General features: G+C 41.0%; 1 protein-coding gene across 2 annotated transcripts; it reads left to right on the top strand.

The window, feature by feature from the left end:
* Positions 1-9,683: 9,683 nt before the first annotated feature.
* nr2f2 (nuclear receptor subfamily 2, group F, member 2) lies at positions 9,684-16,154 on the top strand (the record flags this gene model as incomplete). Of its 2 annotated transcripts, none has more annotated exons than XM_079223990.1 (3): positions 9,684-10,125; positions 11,118-11,645; positions 13,713-16,154. In XM_079223990.1, the coding sequence occupies 3 exons, from the start codon at positions 9,684-9,686 to the stop codon at positions 13,985-13,987; spliced, it is 1,245 nt and encodes a 414-aa protein (XP_079080116.1). In that variant the 3' UTR covers positions 13,988-16,154. The 2 variants fall into 2 exon arrangements, with proteins under 2 accessions (XP_079080116.1, XP_079080115.1); XM_079223989.1 differs by having other exon boundaries at positions 11,100-11,645.
* Positions 16,155-22,404: the final 6,250 nt, after the last annotated feature.

The following is a 22,404-nucleotide window of genomic DNA, read 5'->3' as shown; positions in this document are numbered from 1 at the left end:
GTTTAAGATAATAACATCAAACTAAAAAGAATAGTTTTAAAATGCTTATTGTGTCATATTGTGATAAACAGTGGAGTGCAATGCCCTAACCCAGAGTATCAACCCAACTCCCACCAAATTACACTAAATACACAAGATGTACATGTGATTTCATGTACTTCCTTAAAGATGCATGATACAGGATTCAGAGCATTAATATGGCAGCAAACATATATTTGCTATAACTAACTATAATTGCTATGACTAAGATATAGGGGAGTAATGTCTACCTGACCAGAGTCTGAAGTGGCTCTCCTTCTGTGAGCTTATCCATTGTTTGTTGACATTTAGTACAAGTTCGTGCATGTGAGCATGCCCCACTGGTTCGCTCACGGTTGCCGCTCTCCACTTGCTGCCGGGATGGCGGGACAGTTGTCATGTAGCAGTAACAGTGAACCCTGTTAGTTCCCTATGCACTTTTACCATAGTTTGCATTGTTAGCACCGTTAGCTAGGAGCCGGCGCCATGTTGAGAGCTTGTGAGAGGCAACAGATATGCTCTCAATTCCGTGTATTGCACCTTTTAAGGAGGTAAAACAATTCCCTATTAAAACACAATAAAGTACTTTTACATTAGACAAGTTGTAAGAACTAGAAAGGAATCGTAAAGCTATGAGATGACTGAAATGTGGATTGCATTTGTATACCACATCAGTACCAGTGTACCGTGGCCCCAAGCCTTTCTTTACCAAAGATAATTATTTATGGGCACTATTTTTCTCATTCTGATAGTTTTCATTTGCAAGCCAGATGAGGCTTTTCAACATAAGACAACACAAGACATGTGTGGCCACCCTCTTTTTGACGATTTTGGCCAAAGGGGACATACTCCTGTGCCAGCTGTTGTCAAGGAAATGACATCAGTTTATAACATTTGTGTTTTAGTACAAAGACAGTGGTGATCATCCAATAAACATGTTTCTTGGATTTATATTCAGCTAATAAGTTCATTTCTGTTCTTTGTTTGCTTTAATGCCTCCCAGTTTCTCTATGCCAGATGCTATTGCTGTACAGACAGCTCTCCACACCCAACCATTGCTGTGTACAGCTCTGTTTCGCCTGCCGATTGATTCACAAACAGATGTAATTCTTTGAATATGACTCACTAGAGTTGATTCAGCCGCAAGTATTTTCTGTGGGTTCACATTTATAATGCCTTGGATGTCAACACCCTTATAACACTTCTTCTTTGTTTTCATTTGTGCAGAACCTGTTGAAAAATCTGATGATTGTGTGCATAACTTGAAAATTATGTTTAAAATGATATTTAATTATCCAGTCTCAGGCACATGTTACTGTTATATAATAGTGCTTACCCAATGTATTATGTGACAGAGGGAGGTGGGCACACAGTCAGGTGATTTATTTTGTTGTAAGGCATGCAAGGGAGGAGAGTTGGTTACGCCTCCTCTTAATATCTTTACAACCAACATGGATCCATCATTGATGGAAACAAGGTTGTGATGTTGTGGAGAGCAGCTTGAGAAATAATTAATTGGTCACAACTTTGTGAAAAACACTTTGGGATATTTACTTTCAAGTCAGCTTCCCATTACAACAGTGCAGCACTTCATTTTGATCTTTCGCATGCAGAAAATACTATTAATCTGTAAACAATATACTGCACAGAAGATACTTCTTATTCCTTACGTGCTCGCTCTTGACCTCTGCAATGATATATCACCATGCAACGTTATTTTAAAAACTTAAATATTTGGTGACAGAATAATAGCCTGGTATTTTCTCTCTGTTAAATGCATTTTATAAACTGAATAAATACAAATTGACTGTAGTGTTTATGAAGTGTGGTGACATGATATAAGAACTGTTAGAAAAGTGTTGGTACACTTATGGAATAAGTAATGTCCCTTGAAAATAAATAATATAGTAAAATATGACACACAAGCAGACAGGACGTGTTGTATATGTTTATACCTTACTGACCATGTAAGTCAATTAGCAGGACTCAGTAACTGGAACATTACAAACAAATGCTGTTTACTCCTGCGAGTGTATTTGAGAACACATTAAGTCGTGTCTTTCTAACCTCTGGGCACTATCACATGTCCACAAATCCCCTCTCAATTTATTGCCAGTGGACCAAATCTAAGATTTGACTCTGGTGACATCATCCTGGGAGTATTGACTCTTGTCGTGAGCTCGAGCAGCAGCTTGTGTGTGTGTTCTCACATGACCAGAAAGTAACCAGGATCCTGGGAATAAGGGATTCACGTTTTCTTTTTGATGGATTTTCTCCTTGAGGTCATCTTCGCACCAAGATGTCTTCTCTTTTTCATTCAGTTTTACCAAATCCCATTCGCATTGTATTCCCTCCATCAGTTCAGAAAGACCATAGATTACATGTGAATTTGTAGGATTGAAAACTGGCAATATTTGCTATTATACAATATGAATGTTTCATTCACCTATGTTAAACCGGTACCTGTGGAAGTAGAGATGTAGTTAAAATCGTCAATATTCACAGACTGCTGGATTTGTTCTTCTGCAACATTTTCACGGATAAATGCATTCTTATGTTGAACATTTCAGCTTGATCGATTTCTTTGCCTGCAGTCTTCAGGCATGGAACTGGTAGAAGTGGCTCATATATTAAGTTACTGTGGTAATTTCAGCTAGTTTGAATTTCAGAGAACATGAGTACTTTACTCTGTGTGTCTCTCATACAGTTGGAACAACAGTTCCAGTGGAAGAAGGAAAGCTTAATCTACACATTTACAGTAAACTATCATGCTAAAACTTGAAAAATAAATTCTTGAAATGTAAGTGCTACCGTATAAAGAAAATCAGTTAAAACACAGCTTATAGGTCTTAAAACTTTATTAGTCATAGATGTAGCAGGTGTGACATTGCAAATTGCAATTATACACAGTAGATAATATGGTTTTAAGTTTACCCAACATGCATTCATGTGTTTTTCTCTTAGTTTTATCAACCTTGTATTTTTAAATAGCAGTTTGATGTAATTGGTAAATCTAGTGATACTGAAACATTGATTATCACTGGCGAAAGTGTGGCTGCTATGTTATCTAATGAATGATTACAGCTGAAATTTAAGGAAATAAACCATACAATATAACATTTTATGGCTGCAATAGAAAGCTGAAGCTGAAGTAAGCCGCCTCTACTTCCGTTTGTGTAATTCTTACATATCCCACACTGCTACCACATTACACCTTGAGTTACAGTAATTCAATACACCGTCTGCTGCCTTTGGGGCCACATGTGAACCGTGTCTGGCTGAGGACTGAATGCTGCCACAGCTTTCTCTCTTGTGTCTTTTCCAAAACTTTTCCACTGTCTAAGTACAAAGAAGAAGAAAAAAGTGTGAGGCAAGTGGACTGCCCACTCTCCTCTTTTAAAAAGAAAAGGGTCACTCTCGAAGAGACACATCTCACAAGTGCCCGGTACAACCGCAGTCTTGTACTGCCGATCGCTGTGCAGCTCCACCGGGACAGATGGGGTTTAAGCTGCTTTGCCGAAGGGTACTTCAGCACTAGTTCCTGAGGGTTAGAGAGCACTTATCACACAATTCCCCCACCCAGACTTTCCCAGCGAGTCCTTGGAGTTAAACCGTTGACCTTCTGGTCATCGACGCTGCAATGCTGCTGCCTCAAGTAATCATCACGTGTGCTCCATCAATGCAATCTTCAGCCGCCAAAACAACACATCATTTATCATTCCTCATATCATCTCTCCATTCTACAGTTTTGATCACTTTAACAGCCGCGATTCAAACAACCAACATTTACAAATACATTAAGAGCATGCTGGCAGTCAGCCTAAAGAGTGATCATTGAGACAAATTGATCCCTATCTGTTTAAATTGGCACTATAATCTATCATTGGCAAATTGAACACAGTGAGCTATCTGGGATCTATTGCCTTTTTAGATAGCGGCCCCTGGGGCACACAGACGGAGTGAAAGTGATCTACGCCACTTAATGAACTCTTTATGTCTCATCTAAGACACGTATGTCCGCTAACACTGAAACATTAAAAGGTGAATATTATACACATTTTTATCTTACTGTATACAGTATGTGCCTCTGTATAGTTTACATGTGCATACATACAATCAAAAACATATACACACACACACACACCATATTTACAAAAAGAGGGTTTTAATTGTGATAATGGGATGCAATTTTCTGTACATATTAATAAGATGCCAAACAGACAGAAATATAATTTAAAAGTCAAGTCAAGATTCAACCACGAAGAAAGAAAGTCAAATCGAAAGGAACCATATGATTTAGGAACACAGCAGCATGAAACTTGTACGTAAAAAAAAAAACATCTCTAAATATCACAATTTTAATAATTGTATGACAATTGTCTAGTCCTTTGTGCCACTACAATTTAAATGTTAGAATATCCCGATATGAGAAGATTCAGTCACTTATATTTCTTCCTTTGGCTGTCTTGCTAGATGAGTCTTACAGTAACTTTTAGAAACTTTAATTATGTCTGCAAATATGGTTACCTAAATGAAGCCAAATGTACAAGCACACATTTAACTAATTGGACTAGTTTTTTCATCTTTGCCTATAAGCAACAGCACAATGAAGTACTGCTATAAAGAAAGGAGGGATAAAGCCTAGAGGGTACTGATTGATATTATGCAATGCAGCAGATACAACTACTATGACATATGGGGCACAACCACCATCAATCAAGTGATCTTTATCAAGCAGAAAAAACTATATGCGGCTGATAAAGAGAGTTTTGAATATTGAAAGTGTGCTGTTTAATTGTATTATAACTAAAACATGTTCCCTATTCACAAAATCAACTTTTCTGCTATATCTGGAAAACACATTTTTTTATAGTTTGTTAATTGAGTCAATCATCAAACACATTTCTCTTCATGGTATGTTTTTTTTATGTGGGCGAATTTAGTTCCTCTGCTTATTCCACAGTCATCTAATTCAATCAGACTCTTGAAGTTGATTAGCCTGGTTAACGTTTGCTACTGCGCAGGTCTGGAGGGGTTAATCAGGCCGAGAGCTGAGACCTCCGGGTTAGTACATGAAGAACGTGGTGAAGGCAGAGGAGATTAAACCACTTTTATGATTATGACTTTTTACATAAGCAAGAAGGGTTTCTTGCCCGCGAACAATCTTCTTTTTTCTCTCTTTTTTTATTTAAATCCTCTATCTCGCTGCTTTTTTGTTGATGTTGGGATTAATATGCAAGATCGTTACCTCAGTTCACGTGGAAACAATCTGTTGACTTTTCCCTATTTTGACCAGTGCGCGCGCGTTGGCTATAAGAAGAATTGCCAATGGCAGTACACGTGTCCGTTTTAACCTGATACATGAATGAAAGCATTTTCTTTGCACGCCCGTAAATCTCAACTATTATCTACTCACTATCGATTAATTTAACTGCACTTATCCCAATCAACACATCTCCACTCCTGTGTTCCGGAGCGTGTGCTTTGTTTTACTAACAATAATAAAGTGATTTAGTCCTTTCTGCCAGCCGGAGCATGGGAAATCGTTACAGATCCAGCTATTTGTGTGTGTGATCAGTAAATATTTAGTGCAGGCGACATCCTCTGTCTCGTCTTAATCGATACTGGTCCCGTTGGGCAGCGCTATTGTTGTGTTCATGCAGGCTCGCTGAGCATATAGTGCTTTTATCCTCTGCCTGAAGGGAGAACAACGACTAATCACACAGAGGAAACTTTTCAATCCGGGAAATAAAAACTGCAGCACAAGACTTTTGGAGGTCGTTTAGTAGCAAATAAATTGTGTCTAGTGGAAATGTTTGAGTTGAAAAACATGTTCAATTTTTCCACGCATGCATAGCTTTACGCGAGGTTAATTGAGGCGATTATCATTTCATTAAAAAGGCGTTCTTATTATCTGCATAATGTATTATTGCTTTGAGGTGTAGCTATAAAAACAACATATTATTGTTTATTTAGTCGCTTGTATCTCCATTTAGTAGAATATGCAGTGATTTTATATTATAATTATTGATATTAATCAAAGCCAATTAATAGTAATAATAAGGATGATAATAATAATATCACACTGCTGTTTTATTCTCCATTTAAACACATGATTTTTTTTTTTTTACTATAAATACAAATTTGGGCAGTTTTTAATTACAGCTCTAATCACAGGTCTTATTGCATCTTAACTTCCAATCTGCAATATAATTAGTAATATGCAGAATCTCACAATACCTGCTCGCCACACTTAAAGACAGGTGTCTGTTGTGACTGCCCCCCTCCCTCTCTCCTCACAGCCCACACAAAGCAGCGGCGTACAGGCGCGTTTTGGCCATATCACTGTAGGAGAGAAAAGGCGCACAGGATCTGTGCTTTGCTGTAAAGCCTACGTATCATTTCCAGAGGCAGTCAAATGATCTTCTTCTTGGAAGACACCTCAACTTGTATTTCCAATTCCTCGCTCAACAATGACGTGAATCGGTTGTTTGTTCCGGCTATCCAAAGTTTTTGCATGATCAGACATTTGCCAAATTTTCCAATAAACAGCGTGTTTTTTGTGTGTGTTTGATCACGTCTGTCGGAGAGGAAGCTTTGCCAGTTTCATTCTGAGCACTGTGTCGGAAAAGAGAAGACAAAATATATTCTGAAAGAGAGAGAAGATGCATCCCGCTACGGAGGAAGCAGCGTCTGCATTTGGTAGGTCTGTTACTATAGGAATATAGCCTCCTGCATCTCTGTCAAATAACGTAATTAATGGACATTTTCTAAGTAATTGGGCTTATGGTGATCCTCTTAGAAATTAACACTTGGATAATAACCGAAAATGACCGTTCTCAATGCGCAGATGAACATCGCATAGACCAAATATACGCGACTATGTGCTCTGTCCGCAGCAGTACAGCAGTATTGTTATTCAATAGATAATCCTGATCGCTTATTTAAACAATCATTTAATATAGAGTTGCGAAATAAAACACTGCAATTTGCCGATTTATCCTAATAAAGTGTGCAAAATGTATACTTACCATTTGAAGGACGTTGGATCCTCGATAAATCAATATCTTTCGGAGTGTTTTTTATTTACAGGCTCTTCATTTTCACGACTTCTGTAAATAAAACCGACAAAATAGTCATGCAGGCTAAATATAATCGGCTCATTTGTTTTAGAATAAAGAAATAATTGGTCTAAATACCACCGCTGGGATTGCCTGAAGTGGCAAAAAGTAAATCCAACTTTGGCAACTCTCAAAGCTTTGCCGTCCAAGTCATGTAAAACAGAATTTAAACAAACAGTCATCAGTTTAAAATGGTGCTCGTTAGTTTGGTCGATGCGGGAGAAGAGACTGAAGCGGTTTCCGTGTCGGATGGCTCCTCTAAATTTAATCGTATTTGAAGCAAAAACTTCATACGCTAGGGGGCACCCATATACTGTAAAACATCCTGGGACAATGCTGCTGCTGCTGCTCTCTCTGTAGACACAGACACGGCTCAGGCTGGTGGTTCATCATATGTCTCGCGTGAAGTTTTACCTGCAGTTCAACTTTAATAGCCTCCGGGCATTAAGTAAACCTTTTCTTTACTGCTGTTTAAATAGCCTACAAGCCTTGAAAAAATATTAACCATGTGGGCAGAAACTCTGGGCAACCACTGACCCCGTTTTACATGCACAGCATCCCTCACTGTGTTTGTCATCATCCCAAACTGTAGATTATCTTTATTATAAGGCAACATCTGACAGGCATTATAAAGCATCTAAATGACCACACCAGCTTTTATGGTGTTGTTTATCAGGAAGTGGCTTAACTTTCATCCCAACCATAATGTGAAGGGCATGGCCTTTGACCTCAAGAGACATTTTTAAATGTAGTCCCTATTTAAAGCTGTAGTCATTTCACGTTTTGACCACATAAAGAAAAAAACTCTGACTTGTGAGACCCAGATATGGCCTTTCTGACCTGGTGTGTTAGGGATGTTTGCGGCGGGGGATTAGCCGGCTGCAGCGGGTGTCCAGATGATGTCAGTAGCCTATCATAACATTTTTACAAGAGGTGTGGATTGTGATGAATGATACATGGTGTGAATCCAAGCGATAATTACCCTGTACAAATATAGGAACTTGGACAAATGTGGAGAAAAATGTAGAATTTCAGACAACATGCCTTTTTTTGTGGGACTCTTTTAACTATGTGGCTTTAATGAAAGCTATATGTGCATAGAGCAAATTAGTCTTCATGCTGTTTTATTCACAATTATCCCAAATAATGGTCACAATTTGTATTTAGAGTAACGTGCAATCTAAGTGTCTTCTTTTGTTTATTTTTCTTCCAAGATGTGTATTTTTGTTCTCTGTCTTTATACCCACTTGCTTAAAGGATAATGATTATGGTGCAATATATAGACAGTTTTATAGTGGCTAATGAGCACAGATCACGTTCCAAAAGGTGCACCTGTGTCTCAGGGACAAAATCTCTAGATATTTCAGCTCGCTATATGGCTACGGATATACTGCAATGCGATATGAGGCACTGAATTTAGATTTTGGGTTTTTCTTCATGGAATTGCCAAGGCTTTACTGGTAATGTGAGCATATTCTATAGTCTGGGGCTATTTGAGTGATTAGAAAGGATTCCTCTTCCCGAAACACGTCTCGTTTTAGGACCAAGCGGCCCTCTCGACCTCCATGCTGGCTCTGGCAAGGAACCAAGTAGCACAAGTGCCGACTAGCCAATCAGAATCAGGGGGAGGGCCCTGAGCTCTGACCAGTCAAACACACTCTCCTTCCTTATATGGCAGCCGATCTCCATGGTAACGTGTGCTAAGTTGCAGCAGTCGTGTCAAAGTTCACTATATAGAGAGCTCAGTGAGCTGATCAGAGAGAAAGCATTCTGCCAGCCCGGCTCCTACCAATCGCAAATCACTTCCTAACCTCCGCCTTTTTAACATATTTGATCACTCTGATTCTTTACTCCTTTTTCCTATTATTTTCCCGTGCACGGAGGAGGTTTGTAGGTTGCGATCTTAGTTTTTTTGTTTTTGCGTTTTTTAGTGCTTTCGCTTTTTTTTGTGGGGAAGAGAGTTGTCTTCATATTCCAGGCTCTCCAAAAAAAAAAAAAACATTGGCTTCAGCTGCGCGCTTTGCTGGCGCTGCCTTCACAAGAAGAAAAGGAAGAAGACGCGATTTTTTCTCCTCAGTTGGTGATTTTCTTCAAGACTTGTGCTGGAACTTGATAGTAGCTGCTACACAGCGTGCTCACGAGTTGTTGTATGCTGCTGCAGGCTCGCTCTCTCCAACCCTGCTCCATCATTCACTGAATAGTCCATGCTACCTCGGCTGAGTATTTTAATATTTAGCCTACATTTCCCATTGATGGGTGTACTGGATGGCTGACTGTAAGCGCCCCTGGACTTGGCCTTTAAGCGCAAGGCAGCGACTCAGCTCGCCATCGCATCAGTTTTGAAAACGTGCTTCGCAGCGTCTCCAACAAGCAATAAATCGACAGTTTTTCGGGAGATTCTCAGTGGATTCAACGTTATAGGCTAGATTTGACATTCAGTGTGTCCGGCTGTTATAGTCCCAGTTTATCGCGTTTCCTTGAGACATTTATTCACCGCGACACCAAAACGGCAGACAAAAAGTTTCTTTACGTTGACTGATAGATATGGCAATGGTAGTGTGGAGAGGCTCCCAGGACGATGTGGCTGACACCCAAGGCACCCTTTCCTCGCAAACCCAAGGAGGACTATCTCTTCCCAGCCCGCAACCAGGCCAGTTGAATCTGACATCCTCTCAGGTCGCTCCTCCGACCCCTCAGACTCCGGTCCAAGGACCCCCGAACAACACACAGTCCGCGCCGACGACGCAGCAATCGGAGAAGCAGTCCCAGCACATTGAATGCGTGGTCTGTGGGGACAAATCCAGTGGCAAACACTACGGCCAGTTCACTTGTGAGGGCTGCAAGAGCTTCTTCAAGCGGAGCGTACGACGGAACCTCACTTACACATGCCGTGCCAACAGGAATTGTCCAATCGACCAACACCACCGCAATCAGTGTCAGTACTGCCGCCTCAAAAAATGCCTGAAAGTCGGCATGAGACGGGAAGGTATTGGGACTTTTTGTTTTCTTCATTATTTGTGTGTGTGTGCTATTAGGCTTTTTAGGCAGGAACCCATGTTGTGTCGCCCCCGTAGCCTGTCCTCTCTCCTCTGTCCTCGCTCCTCTCTCCCCCGACGTTTCCTCCCCGGCTGTGCGGCAGCAGCCCGCAATGGAGCCGCTCTCCGCTGCGGTGGAGACGGGGCTTTTAGCCGCTGCGTTACAGGATCCAGCTCCAGCGCTTCGCAGTTCTGCATTTCACATATAAGATCCGAGGGCTATCGAATGTATATGCAGATAATGAGCCTAGAGATGGATCTGTGCTGAAAGACACAATATATAGCCTTCTGCGCTATTGTGGCGAGTATCGAATTAAGAGATAGCGTGTTCAGGCTACAGCTCCACATCTAGATCCCGCATGCCTCGTCCACTGAGTCTAAAGCTGGACACCAGCGGGAATTATGCCGCGCACAATCTTGAGAATTTATTTGAATATTAGTCGAAAATAGGCCGTATGGTAAAACGAGATGAATTGCAAAGTAGGTTAAGGGTTAAACATGCAAGGTCTCCCTTGCCCTCTTTGTGTTCCTTCACAGCCAGCTCATGTTGCTGTTGCCGAAAAGCATCATTTTAATGCGAGACATATGCATATATTGTGTTAAACGTGTTTAATGCGCATCTCTGCTGTTGTGTTACATAATTTGTCTCCCTACAGCTTCGGTATTGTCAACCTTTTTTTGAAACTCTCAATGCAATAACATAATGTGTGTGTGTGTGTGTGTGTGTGTGTGTGTGTGTGTGTGTGTGTGTGTGTGTGTGTGTGTGATGATAATGATGTGTGTCATTTATTTATCATAAGAGGTGTAAGCGTTTGATCCAGGTTTCTGCACAGTTAAAAACAATCTATAATATTTGACAGCGTGCCTCTATGCCTATTAGGATATTGTGTGGTGATTTGTAGAATTCAGGCTTCAATATCTGTAGTTTCTCTTTTTACTGCAGCCGTGCAAAGGGGACGGGTGCCACCCACACAGCCACACCACGGTCAGTTCGCCTTGACAAATGGAGACCCACTGCACTGCCATTCCTACTTATCCGGATATATCTCTCTCCTGTTGAGAGCGGAGCCCTACCCGACGTCCCGGTATGGCAGTCAGTGCATGCAGCCCAACAACATCATGGGCATCGAGAACATTTGTGAACTAGCAGCCAGGATGCTCTTCAGCGCCGTGGAGTGGGCCAGGAATATTCCCTTCTTCCCAGACCTCCAGATCACCGACCAGGTGGCTCTGCTGAGGTTGACGTGGAGTGAGTTATTTGTGCTCAATGCCGCGCAGTGCTCCATGCCCCTGCACGTGGCTCCTCTCCTGGCGGCGGCTGGCCTCCACGCCTCCCCCATGTCTGCGGACCGAGTGGTGGCCTTTATGGACCACATTAGGATCTTCCAAGAACAAGTGGAAAAGCTCAAGGCTTTGCACGTTGACTCTGCTGAATATAGCTGCTTAAAGGCAATTGTGCTCTTCACCACAGGTAAGACAATAGAGTGGCACACTCCAAGTTCAGTCTGTGTGAATGTCACCAACATGCTTCACTGACATCAGCTAAATTAACGCTGACATAAATATTTCTGCAGGGGTTTAGATGGACACCCTGCTTCAATGTCCCCCTATATGCTGCCTTCATGGCCAAGAGCTTTTGGAGAGGCTCATGGCTACTAAATTATAAAACCACTTGATTAATCAACTGATTTATCACACACACACACACACACACACACACACACACACACACACACACACACACACACACACACACACACACACACACACACACACACACACACACACACATACAGGGCTATACTGGAAATATTAGACATGGTCATGCAAGGGATTTTTTTTTTGTATTACTTAAATTGACAACAAAACAAGAGGAAAGTGACTGAAACATTAGAACATAATCTTGAGTTAAAGAAGACCGATAACTCCACAATAATGACCGTAAGCATCATAAAATCTAGCTATTAACACACTTTTTAGGAACCCAATAGCATGCAGATGAATTGCTACACTTTGATTTTTTTTTCCGCCATATATCAATGTGTGTATACCCCACGTCTTGTTTGTAGGGAATGACAGATATAAATGATGTCAGGCTCCGAGGGGGAGGGGAAGAGAAAAAGAAAGACAAGCCTAATGTGCCATTTGCACACAGTAAAAGCAAAGCGCAGGTTTCAACGATCTCGTGTCATTCAGGGGACAGACGTGTCCGAGAAAAAGCATGGAGACCCCATGCCCACATTGTAATTGCAAATATGTCCGAATCTAACAGTATTATGGTATATTGAGCAGTGACAGGAGGGGCGGTTTCATTTTTATTCGCAGAAATATTCTCCGCGTCTCGTAGGATTCAAGGCGTCTCTGGACTTGCTCCAGAACTAGGTCATGACCCAAACTTCCCAGCTATTTTGTTACATTAGCTCCACCATTAAAGGGTGAAATAAAAAAATCCGTGTGCAGGAGATTTACAAGGTTTCACCGTATGTGAATGCACGTCTTTGAAATGATATCATACCTGCAAGCCATCAGCCTCCGTGTTTCATTTAGCTCTAGCAGCCCACTATTGTTCTCGTGATGGTTTGTTAGCCTATTCCACGTAAAAAAAAAAAAATCACATTTCAAGTCATTGAATTTTATTATGAAGCCTAATTTGTCTCCTCCATATACCCGAGTCCCCGAGGCTTGAACACGAGCTGTGTGTTGTAGCTTGAATGACACGCCGTTTGCTACTTTGGTGGTTTGGTTGTTGTCATGCACAAACTTTACAAACTTAACCAATGCGCGTACACGCGTTCTTTTGGCACATAATCAGTTTCCGCCCACATGCATGCAGCAAAGATAGTGATTATGCTCTGTGGTGGTATAGTATGACGGCGAGTCCGTAGGCTATAGGCCCTTTTTCCAAGCTAAATCTCTGCTCACTAAAGGTCAGTAGGTCTCCCTGTCTTTCCCTCTCTCCCTCCCCCTTCCCTCTTTCTCGCTTTGCCTCTGACTGTGAAAGACAGGCTCATCTAAAACACAGCATTTTGCTGTGAATATGCTTAATTATTTAGTTCACCTTTAATTGACTTTATAGCCGAGTTATAGCAGCGGTAAAATGAAGACAACCCTCACATTTCTCTCCGCCTCTTCAGTATGGCAAACAAGTTAAAGTTTTGTTTTTATTTTATCTTTATATATTTTTTTAATTAAAAAAAAAATATGATTGTTCCAGCCATAGATGCTGCCATCATAGGGCAGAGCTATATATTTTATTTGTGGGGTGGTAATTATTCGCCTTGCGCAATGTTATTAAATAATTATCATACACTGAAAAAAATGTGCACTATAGTTATTAATGAAATCAAGCCTCGGGACTAATAAACTCCACTTTTACATATAATGGGATCAGAATAATTTCCTAAAATAATTGCTTTTTTCCCCTAAATGTGACAGGCTATCAATTTCCGCCATATCACCACGGTGGGAAAAAACTCCGAGTGAGAGAAACACTTTAGGTTACACTTTATTAATGTTTATTTGCTTTTCCCCCTTCCAGATGCTTGTGGCCTCTCAGATGTGGCCCATGTGGAAAGTTTGCAGGAGAAGTCCCAGTGCGCCCTGGAGGAATACGTCCGGAGCCAGTATCCCAACCAGCCAACACGGTTTGGGAAGTTGTTACTCCGCTTGCCTTCCCTCCGCACAGTCTCTTCCTCGGTCATTGAACAATTATTTTTCGTCCGATTGGTAGGTAAAACCCCAATTGAAACTCTCATCAGGGATATGTTGCTTTCGGGGAGCAGTTTTAACTGGCCTTACATGTCAATTCAGTAAACCAAGAAGGAGACGAACAAACAAAAGGTGGGGTTGGGGGGCTGCGAGACTACAATGATTATAGCTGCTTTTGTGGAAGGAATCAAAAAACAACCGGCTGTTACACGGGGCTGGCTTTCATGAAGAAAGACATTGACGTAAATGACTGTGAATTCCCCCCTACTCCAAAAAAAAATTGAGACATCCACTGAACTTTCAAAATGGCAGATACAAGCTCCCAGTGTTCATGCAGAACAACCTGCTTCGATTCATTTTTTTTAATGAAAGAAGAAAATGAGAAAAAAAAGAAAAAGGGATTTTGTTGATCCTTATGAGGAAAATTTAAGTATTAAGTGCATTTAAAATGATAATTTGGGTAAAAAGAAGAAAAAAAACAGGAGAAAGGGAAAATACGAAACGTGAATTTTCTTTTCTCAAATGACTTGTCCTGTGTCCATGTATAGCTGTGTTTTGTACTTTCTTTGTTCCTCCTTTCTGGTTCCAAACCGGCCTATGTGATTTATGTAGTAAAGGTGGTGTTATTTTCTAAGACAATGATTTATTTTGAAAAGGTGTAAAAAAAAATTTAAAAAAAAGAAATGACAAAAAAAGACAAAAAAAAAAAGTTCTAAAAAGAATTAAAACCACAGCAATAGGAGTTCAGGCTTATAATCTAGGCTTAATGCTGCAAGCGCACTTATATTCTTAGGATGACCAATACCACCATGGGAAAAGGGAGTTTTTTTGGAGTTCATGTTCAACTTTATGACCCAGCAGTGACATTTTGCTCTTTATTCTTTTATATATTTTATTATGAAGTTACAGGATCAACTTTGTTTTCCAAATTATTTGCTGAAAAAGTCTTCCCCATTCCTTCCAACTTTGGATATTTTGCATTAATTCCCCAATTGGACACAATAAAAAAAATCCTACAAGTTGCCTATATCCTGCTGTTTGAAATGTATTTGAGACAAGTTGCTTTACATGCATTATATGTGCATTTAAAGGCGTTTGCAGTGGCTTAAACTGCACTGAAAGCAAAACTAACTCGTTAAAAAAAATTGGAGAGGTCAAGGGTCATAAAAGTTTGAAGCCTAGCCAGAGTAGTGTTTAATAGCAGTATTATTAAGGCGTCCCTGAAATGTCACCCTTTATTCACTTCAAGCATTAAGTGCCTGACAAGCATGATGTGATTCCTTATCAAAACGTTGTTAAAGTAGGCCAACAACATTTTGTGGTAACACAATTAGATTTGAAACTTCAGTTGTGTATTTCACTTGAAAAACACTGATAGGGGCAGTATTCTTGTAAATATAGGTCAATTCATTTCAACGAGTTTTTCCTTTATACAAAGTATATGTGATGAAGAAAAATCTGTGGTTGCCATTTTTTTCTCAGTAATACAACGTCTTCAAAATTGAGTGGCAGACTTAGCTAGTAGCACTGAAAGTTATGTTTTTAATGTATATACATATTACTACAAATGTTTTCTTTTTCATGTATATTTAGACTGTGAATGCATGGCCACAGGTCGCTAACCTATTTTACCTTTGATATATAAATGTAAATGTTTTCTCTCTCTCTTTTTTGACTGTATAGATATAATCTGTGCATTCAGTACACTAGCCCTTGTATTTAAAGAAACAAAAAAGAAAAGAAACGAAGTTCATTGTTAGGCTACAGACTTAAAACAGGGTGAGCAGGTTTGGGAAAAGGAGTTGATATTTTAACTTTAGTGTTATTGCTCCTTTGGTCTTTGACAGGTGCCGTGGTGTGCTTGAGCGTGTGTGCGCGCGTGTGTGAGAACGTGTGCGTGTGTGTATTCGGAAGCTAGCATTTTTGTCTTTGTTTTGAGGCTTTTCTTCAACACACACAAGAACATCATGTTGTGGTTGAATTAAAAGGGATCACTGATTGAACACTGATCTTTGGCTGTTCGTAGCCACATATGGACCAGAGAATGATACATGATTGTAATTATGAACAGTTTAAACTGACCCACGTTTTTATATAAATATATAAAAATATATGACTGCAGGGTATTGATAACGTATAGATACTTTTTTTATGATTATTATTATTAATTGCAAGTGATATATGTGAGTGTGTGTGAAAGTTTATAGTTGAACACAATTCTTGTTTGTTTGTGTTAGCTTATTGTAAACAAGCATTCTGCTGTAAATTTGTTCTTGGTATTAAATTATAATTTATGAATTTGAAAACACGTTTTTCATGTTTTTTTTACTCCTCAAGTGTACGCGTGAACATGTCCTAGTGTGTGTGGTCGGGCGGGGGGAGTGGAGTCAATTTGCTGTGGCAGGATGTTGCCCTTTTGCCCCATGAAAGTGATTAATGAATTTCAAAATAATTAATCAATCAGCCAACATGCCCGTTCAACGACTTCACTTTTTGCTACAAGGTTAAGATTATTTTCTATAAAAATGCCGATTAGTAATTGACTATTGGGAAATAATGGATTGAAGGTGGATGTCACTTTAACTTCAGAAATAGGATGCAACAGTTGTAATAAGGCGCCCTGCCTCAACAGATAATTACATTTCTTAACATAGACCCCCTCACACGGGACACAGTGCATGGAGAAATAACTCGGCTTCCCCACACAATAAGCTATTAGCATGATATCATATAGCATAAATTGTGACATCCAAATTGACTGGGGAAAACAAGTTTAAATTTAAAAAATATTTTCTGAAAGATCGAATTGCTCTCTAATGATATAACTGCGTTATAACTTGCGTTACTACTTTTCTTAATTTCCAACTGCATCACTGAGCTTCATTAACAAGGAAGTTGCTGAACGCTGCACATTTCAACGTTTTAATCACAAGTGTGTTAATATCCAGAAGTGGATGTGATGGGGTTGAATGTAAATTATTTACGCACGTGATATTATGTTGGCAAACACCTTTGGCCTATCATTAATTATTAGTAGTATTGGCTTAGTTGAGAGTTAGGCCTGAAATAGAATTAGCCTTGTTGAATAGAGGCTTAATCAGGATGGGTAGAAGCCAATATCACCACGGTTTCTGCTGCTGCTGCTCTGTGAGTGTGTGTTTGTGTTTGTGTGTGTGTGTGTGTGTGTGTGTGTGTGTGTGTGTGTGTGTGTGTGTGTGAGAGAGAGAGAGAGAGAGAGAGAGAGTGTGGTCTTGTTGCTGTTGATAATGATGAAAATGATGATTATAATGTGATGCTGATGGTCTTTTATCCTCGGCGTCTTGCTGAACACCCTATTCATCCCACACCGTGCTCTCACTGCGTCTCCAACCAAATCACACTCAGGCCAATCTGAGCCTCATATTCATAAAGGTATAGGCATCCCACTGCAGCGATGTGATTCCATTGGAACACATGTTTACAGTAAAGACAGAAGAAGAAGAAAAACTCACTCCACCATCCTTCAAAGTGTGATGATAAGTGGAGCTTCAGAGTGGGTTTGGATGGATCTGGACACTGACCGGGCTGATTTTAGTTGACAGAGCGTGATGTAAATGCTAGACTCAATAATGTGATCCTCTGCTCATTTATTAGCTTTGTACAAAAAAGACTAATGAGGTGTAACTCGCGGCGACGTCACTTTTATTTACGTCTGCGTGACGTGAGAACTTTCTGACACACGAGCTGGTATAGCCTTATCTATACCACTCCAAAAGAAAAAAGAGCATCCTCACAGGCTGCGGGGCCGATGCGTGCGGGTCTGTGCTGATGGCGTTTGTTGGGGTGTACGCACTGAAGCTGGGAACTTATTCAGGGCTCACGTGCTGTTAGTGGGCTATTTATTTAATAAGATAAGAATATGGTTTGTCTCGCTCTTCCTCCGTCTCTTTCACACAAACACACACACACATGCACGCACAGTTGGGCTACGAATATGTACATTATTTGCACCGTGGCACTATTACTATATATGATAAATGAGCCCCATGCATGCGCTTTATTGTACAGGCGGAGGCACAGCAGCTCATTTACAGTGAGCGTCAAACGCTTAGCAAGATGGGGCACATGTCTTTTAGTGTTAGTGCACTAATGTAAAACCAAATATTATTTGAATTTGTATTATTATTACTACTGTGATTTATCGTTTCTAACAACCTGACTATAAAATAGTGATACAACATGAATCAACAGCAAAAGGGGCCTTCTTTCATTTTACATTTTTCTTCATTTGTTTGTTTCTGCGCATTCTTCCACTTTATCTTTTTTCCATTCAATATATAGTATCTTTTACTTCTACTTAGTGCACAAGGCATCCTGCATTCTGCCCATAAATGTAAGAAAAGTGTGCCATCTACCCGCTAACCCCGGAACTGTAGCTCCGATACCTCGGAGACCTCGGCTCACTTTAACACAAAAGGAAAAGCGACCGGCGCTGCACACGCAGGCGCCTCCTCGCACAAGCACGACAGCAGCTGTCGCCTGCTATTAGGCTGTAACTTTACAAGTAATGTGTGTTTTAAGCACCTGTCACCCACTCTGTTTCCCACTGCGTCTGTCTGTGTGAGTGGAGCAGGTAGTGCAGGGCCACTGGACACCTCTGCCGAGATGAGAGTCCACATGGGAAGTTGTAGTTTTTAACGCGATCGGAAGCCGCAGGGGGTTGTAGTCAAAGTCACGAATCTATTTGGGAGGCTTGTGATACAATAAAATAACATCAGGGGATAATCCTGGATTTTTCTCTAAATTGATGCTCATCGACTATAATATATAACGCTGACCAAAAACATATTATCATGTTGTTGACAACATCAGCGCCTTTTGTGGTCCCTTGATATTGAGTATAAGCGGGTTTAGAAGTGGAGAGAATATTAAAGGAACTGCGTTCGACCTCCGGAGTGCCTGCAGCGCACACAGACTTTCCGCATCACACCGGCCACATAACACTATGATAATTATTGCCACTTTTTAAACACGGATGCTATAGCACTGAATGTGTCCTATTTAACCAAACCTTTCCTCTTATGTACTTTTCATATGCGGAAAAAAATAGAACTTGAGAAAAAGAAATACAGAAAGGAGGACCAATCAACACCAACATGGCAAAGTTCAGTTGAAAGAAGAGAAAGGGAAAAAAAACACTGCCAGACTTTCAGAAGGGGCGACGCGCTTTGTGGTGAAATAAATAGGGGAGATAAAGACAACTGCAGCTGATGTAGTGCAAGAGTGGGAATATACCCCATGTTGAATTCCCCCCGTTTTGAGAAGACTATTTCGGTTTTCTTTTAACCCAACGAGCTCACGGTGAGCCAGCTCAATACCAGTAGAGCAGCCAACATTTCCGATGATAACTTGATAATATTAAATGCCAAATTAATTCAAACGCAACTTATTTGGCCACTGAAGAAGCATGACTGGCGCTTATAGTTTATTATAATAAAATATATATTATAGCCGAAAGAGGACTAAACTTCTCTGGAGCAGCGGGCCAGTATAGAGGTGGGACTCACACACCGATATGCAGTGTTGATCTTAATATACACGATCACACACACACACACACACACACACACACACACACACACACACACACACACACACACACGCACGCACGCACGCACGCACGCACGCACACGCACGCACAGAGGGGAGGACAGAGACGAGCGGTGAGCCAGAGGGATGATTTGAAGAGACCGCAAACACTCTCCTGGATATTAGCAGCCCTTCAGCCTCCCCAAACCCTAACGCATTATTTCATCAGGACTACTTCATAGGTATTGATCGATATGGGCCTACATCTTGTATCGATTTGTTACTTGGGGTACATAGATACTTTATTAAGATCCCCATTAGCTGCACCGCATGGTTGTCAGTCTTCCAGGGGTCGCAGTATTAATGTTGCAGGCTCGTCACTCTCAAGTAGCTTGGAGAAGGACCCTGAATGTGACCACAGCTCTGCTTTTACGCACACGTTGAGTTAGAGAGCACGTGCGAGGGGCCTCTCTCTCTCTCTCTCTCTCTCTCTCTCTCTCTCTCTCTCTCTCTCTCTCTCTCTCCTCTCTCTCTCTCTCTCTCTCTCTCTCTGTGTGTGTGTGTGTGTGTGTGTGTGTGTGTGTGTGTGTGTGTGTGTGTGACACACTGAGAAATGTCTGATTGAGACATCTTAATTGACAATGTCAATGAGCAGGTCTGTTTACTCATCTTTCCCCTGCATGCACACACATGAGCGTGCATGCATGCATGCGCGTCTGTGCAGCTCAAGCCACATGATGTTGATGCTTGCCTCTGTGATGATGATGATGATGATGATGATGATATTGAAGACATTGGACATTAGCTTATGTGGATGTGAAATGCCGCGTGCATTGCACAAATAAGTACTAAATGTTTAATCAATTTTGCATTAATTAGCCGGGCAGGCCTGCCATGCTTCGCTTGTGTCACTACGCGCACGGCTCTGCCCTCACGCGCCGCAGATGGAGACGTTTTCTATTTCCTTTCCTGTAAATTATCTCCCGTACTGTGTGTGGGAGGGCGTGTTCGCGCGCGCGCGCGCGTGTGTGTGTTTTGCCAAAACTTCAAACACGCATTTGGCAAAGCCCCCTTAAACTGTGAAATTAATTTGGCGTAATTCTGGTCGATGCTGGTGGAAGACTGGAGTTATTTTAATAAAACGAAACAAAAAAACTCACACCCTGCGCGTTATGTCTCGTCCAGTCTTCATTTTCACCACTATCACTGTTATTATTATCATCATCTTCATTTCCACCAACAACACATTGAACACATTGTTCCCATATTCCACAGGTGAAGAAAAGACGGATACAATTAATTCTGACTGTTTCTGTAAATTAGTAGAAAACATGTTTGGTTTTCATCTGAAACTAAAGTTGTATGCTGCCTTCCACGTCTCCTTAGTGCAGACACAACGTCGGTCATTTAAATGTTACGCCTGGCATGTCTGCAGAGCTTATTGGGCATCTTATAGGAACGCGCAACATGAAAACACGGAGAAATACAAGAGTCTGGAGTTCCATCTTAACTTCTGTATTATTTGACGCATTATTCCGCTGCGTTTATTTGATTTATAGAGACCTAAATTGTTGTAGAAGTTTGATTTGTTCTTCGTTTTTTGTTTTGAAAAAATATATGTTGCCGGTTAAAAAACATCAAATAAAGCAAAAACAAATAGACACACTTTATTTCTGACTTTACATTCAACCGCACGCACACTGATGGAGGGAATCTCCAGCTCCGGTGATGCTGGATTGTGTTCCTCTTTTCTGTATTTCCCCCTAAAATGTACAACTATAGGCTTTTTGTAGAAACAGCCTCCATAATATTGAGAGTAGATTTGTTTCTCTCTCACACCATGAGCTCCCACATCTCAAGACCAACCCGCGGAGATGCGCGCTGCAGCCCCATGGATCCCCGCTTGATACCATTTCTGTCCCAGGGACCCACATCTGACATTTTCTGTGGCTTGATGGGATTTAGTCCACACTGTCCACAATCAGACAGCAGCCGAGAATCTGAAATCCAGGATCACCACATTTATACATCCTGTAAATGCGCAACTGCAAACCAATCACGACCCACAAGAGAAATTAATTTCTTTCTCTGATTTCTGGAGGACCCTGTTTAACTCCCTCGGTGACCGCACGAGCGTCCCGGGACCTCAGATTGGAAACTAGGCTCTGTAGTCTATGTGATCATTTTGTGGAATTAGATTACAGTGAAATGACTGTACTTCTCAAATTGCTGAGGACGCGCTGCCCCCCCCCTCCCTTCTCCCTCTCACTGACCCCCGCAGGTCCCGAGACCCGCTCCGGGACCCCCTGCACTAATGAACAGCGATAACACATATAACTGGTGGCCGCCAAAAGACAGCAGCATGCAGGCTGTTGTCATAGCTGGCTACGCACACAGAAATCGGTCAACCTTATGAGAGGACAAATCTTCACGGAGGGTCTCGGCTGAAAGGGGAGAGAAAAAAAGTGCATGAATATCCGGCTGCCACAGCGAGATGGCGCTATTCTGCACGTTTAACCTCAGCTGTGCTCCGATGCCCCGACTGGCTATTATGTGTTACATGTCTAACTCGGTGGTTTCTTTTTTTATACTGTGAAATCGGTCGATCAAAAAAATGTTGAAACATAATAGAAATATGTAGTGGCAGCTAGGAATTTCAAATATTTTATTCACATTTTTATTTGACATTGTCTAAATACATTTTTGAAGGAGATTACTTATTGTATCACGTATTTAATGCTAAATAAAAAAATGACAGCTGTGTTATGGTAGGACAAATAATAGATTAAACACAACAGTGACAAAGTTAGTTAGTTGTACTTTGTGTGTTGCACAATAAGCGCAAAATACCTCATGACTGCAGTCTCAAAGCCGTCATCATTGGTGATATTTCGATTATTTTTTTATCACATGCTCGTAACAAATAATTAGTGATTCCAGTCTAATTCCTCACG

The sequence above is a fragment of the Taurulus bubalis genome (assembly GCF_910589615.1).
Source record: "Taurulus bubalis genome assembly, chromosome: 9".
NCBI classification, from domain to species: Eukaryota; Metazoa; Chordata; class Actinopteri; order Perciformes; family Cottidae; genus Taurulus; species Taurulus bubalis.
Note: the sequence above shows the minus strand (reverse complement) of the source record. Positions and strands in the feature narration are given on the sequence as shown.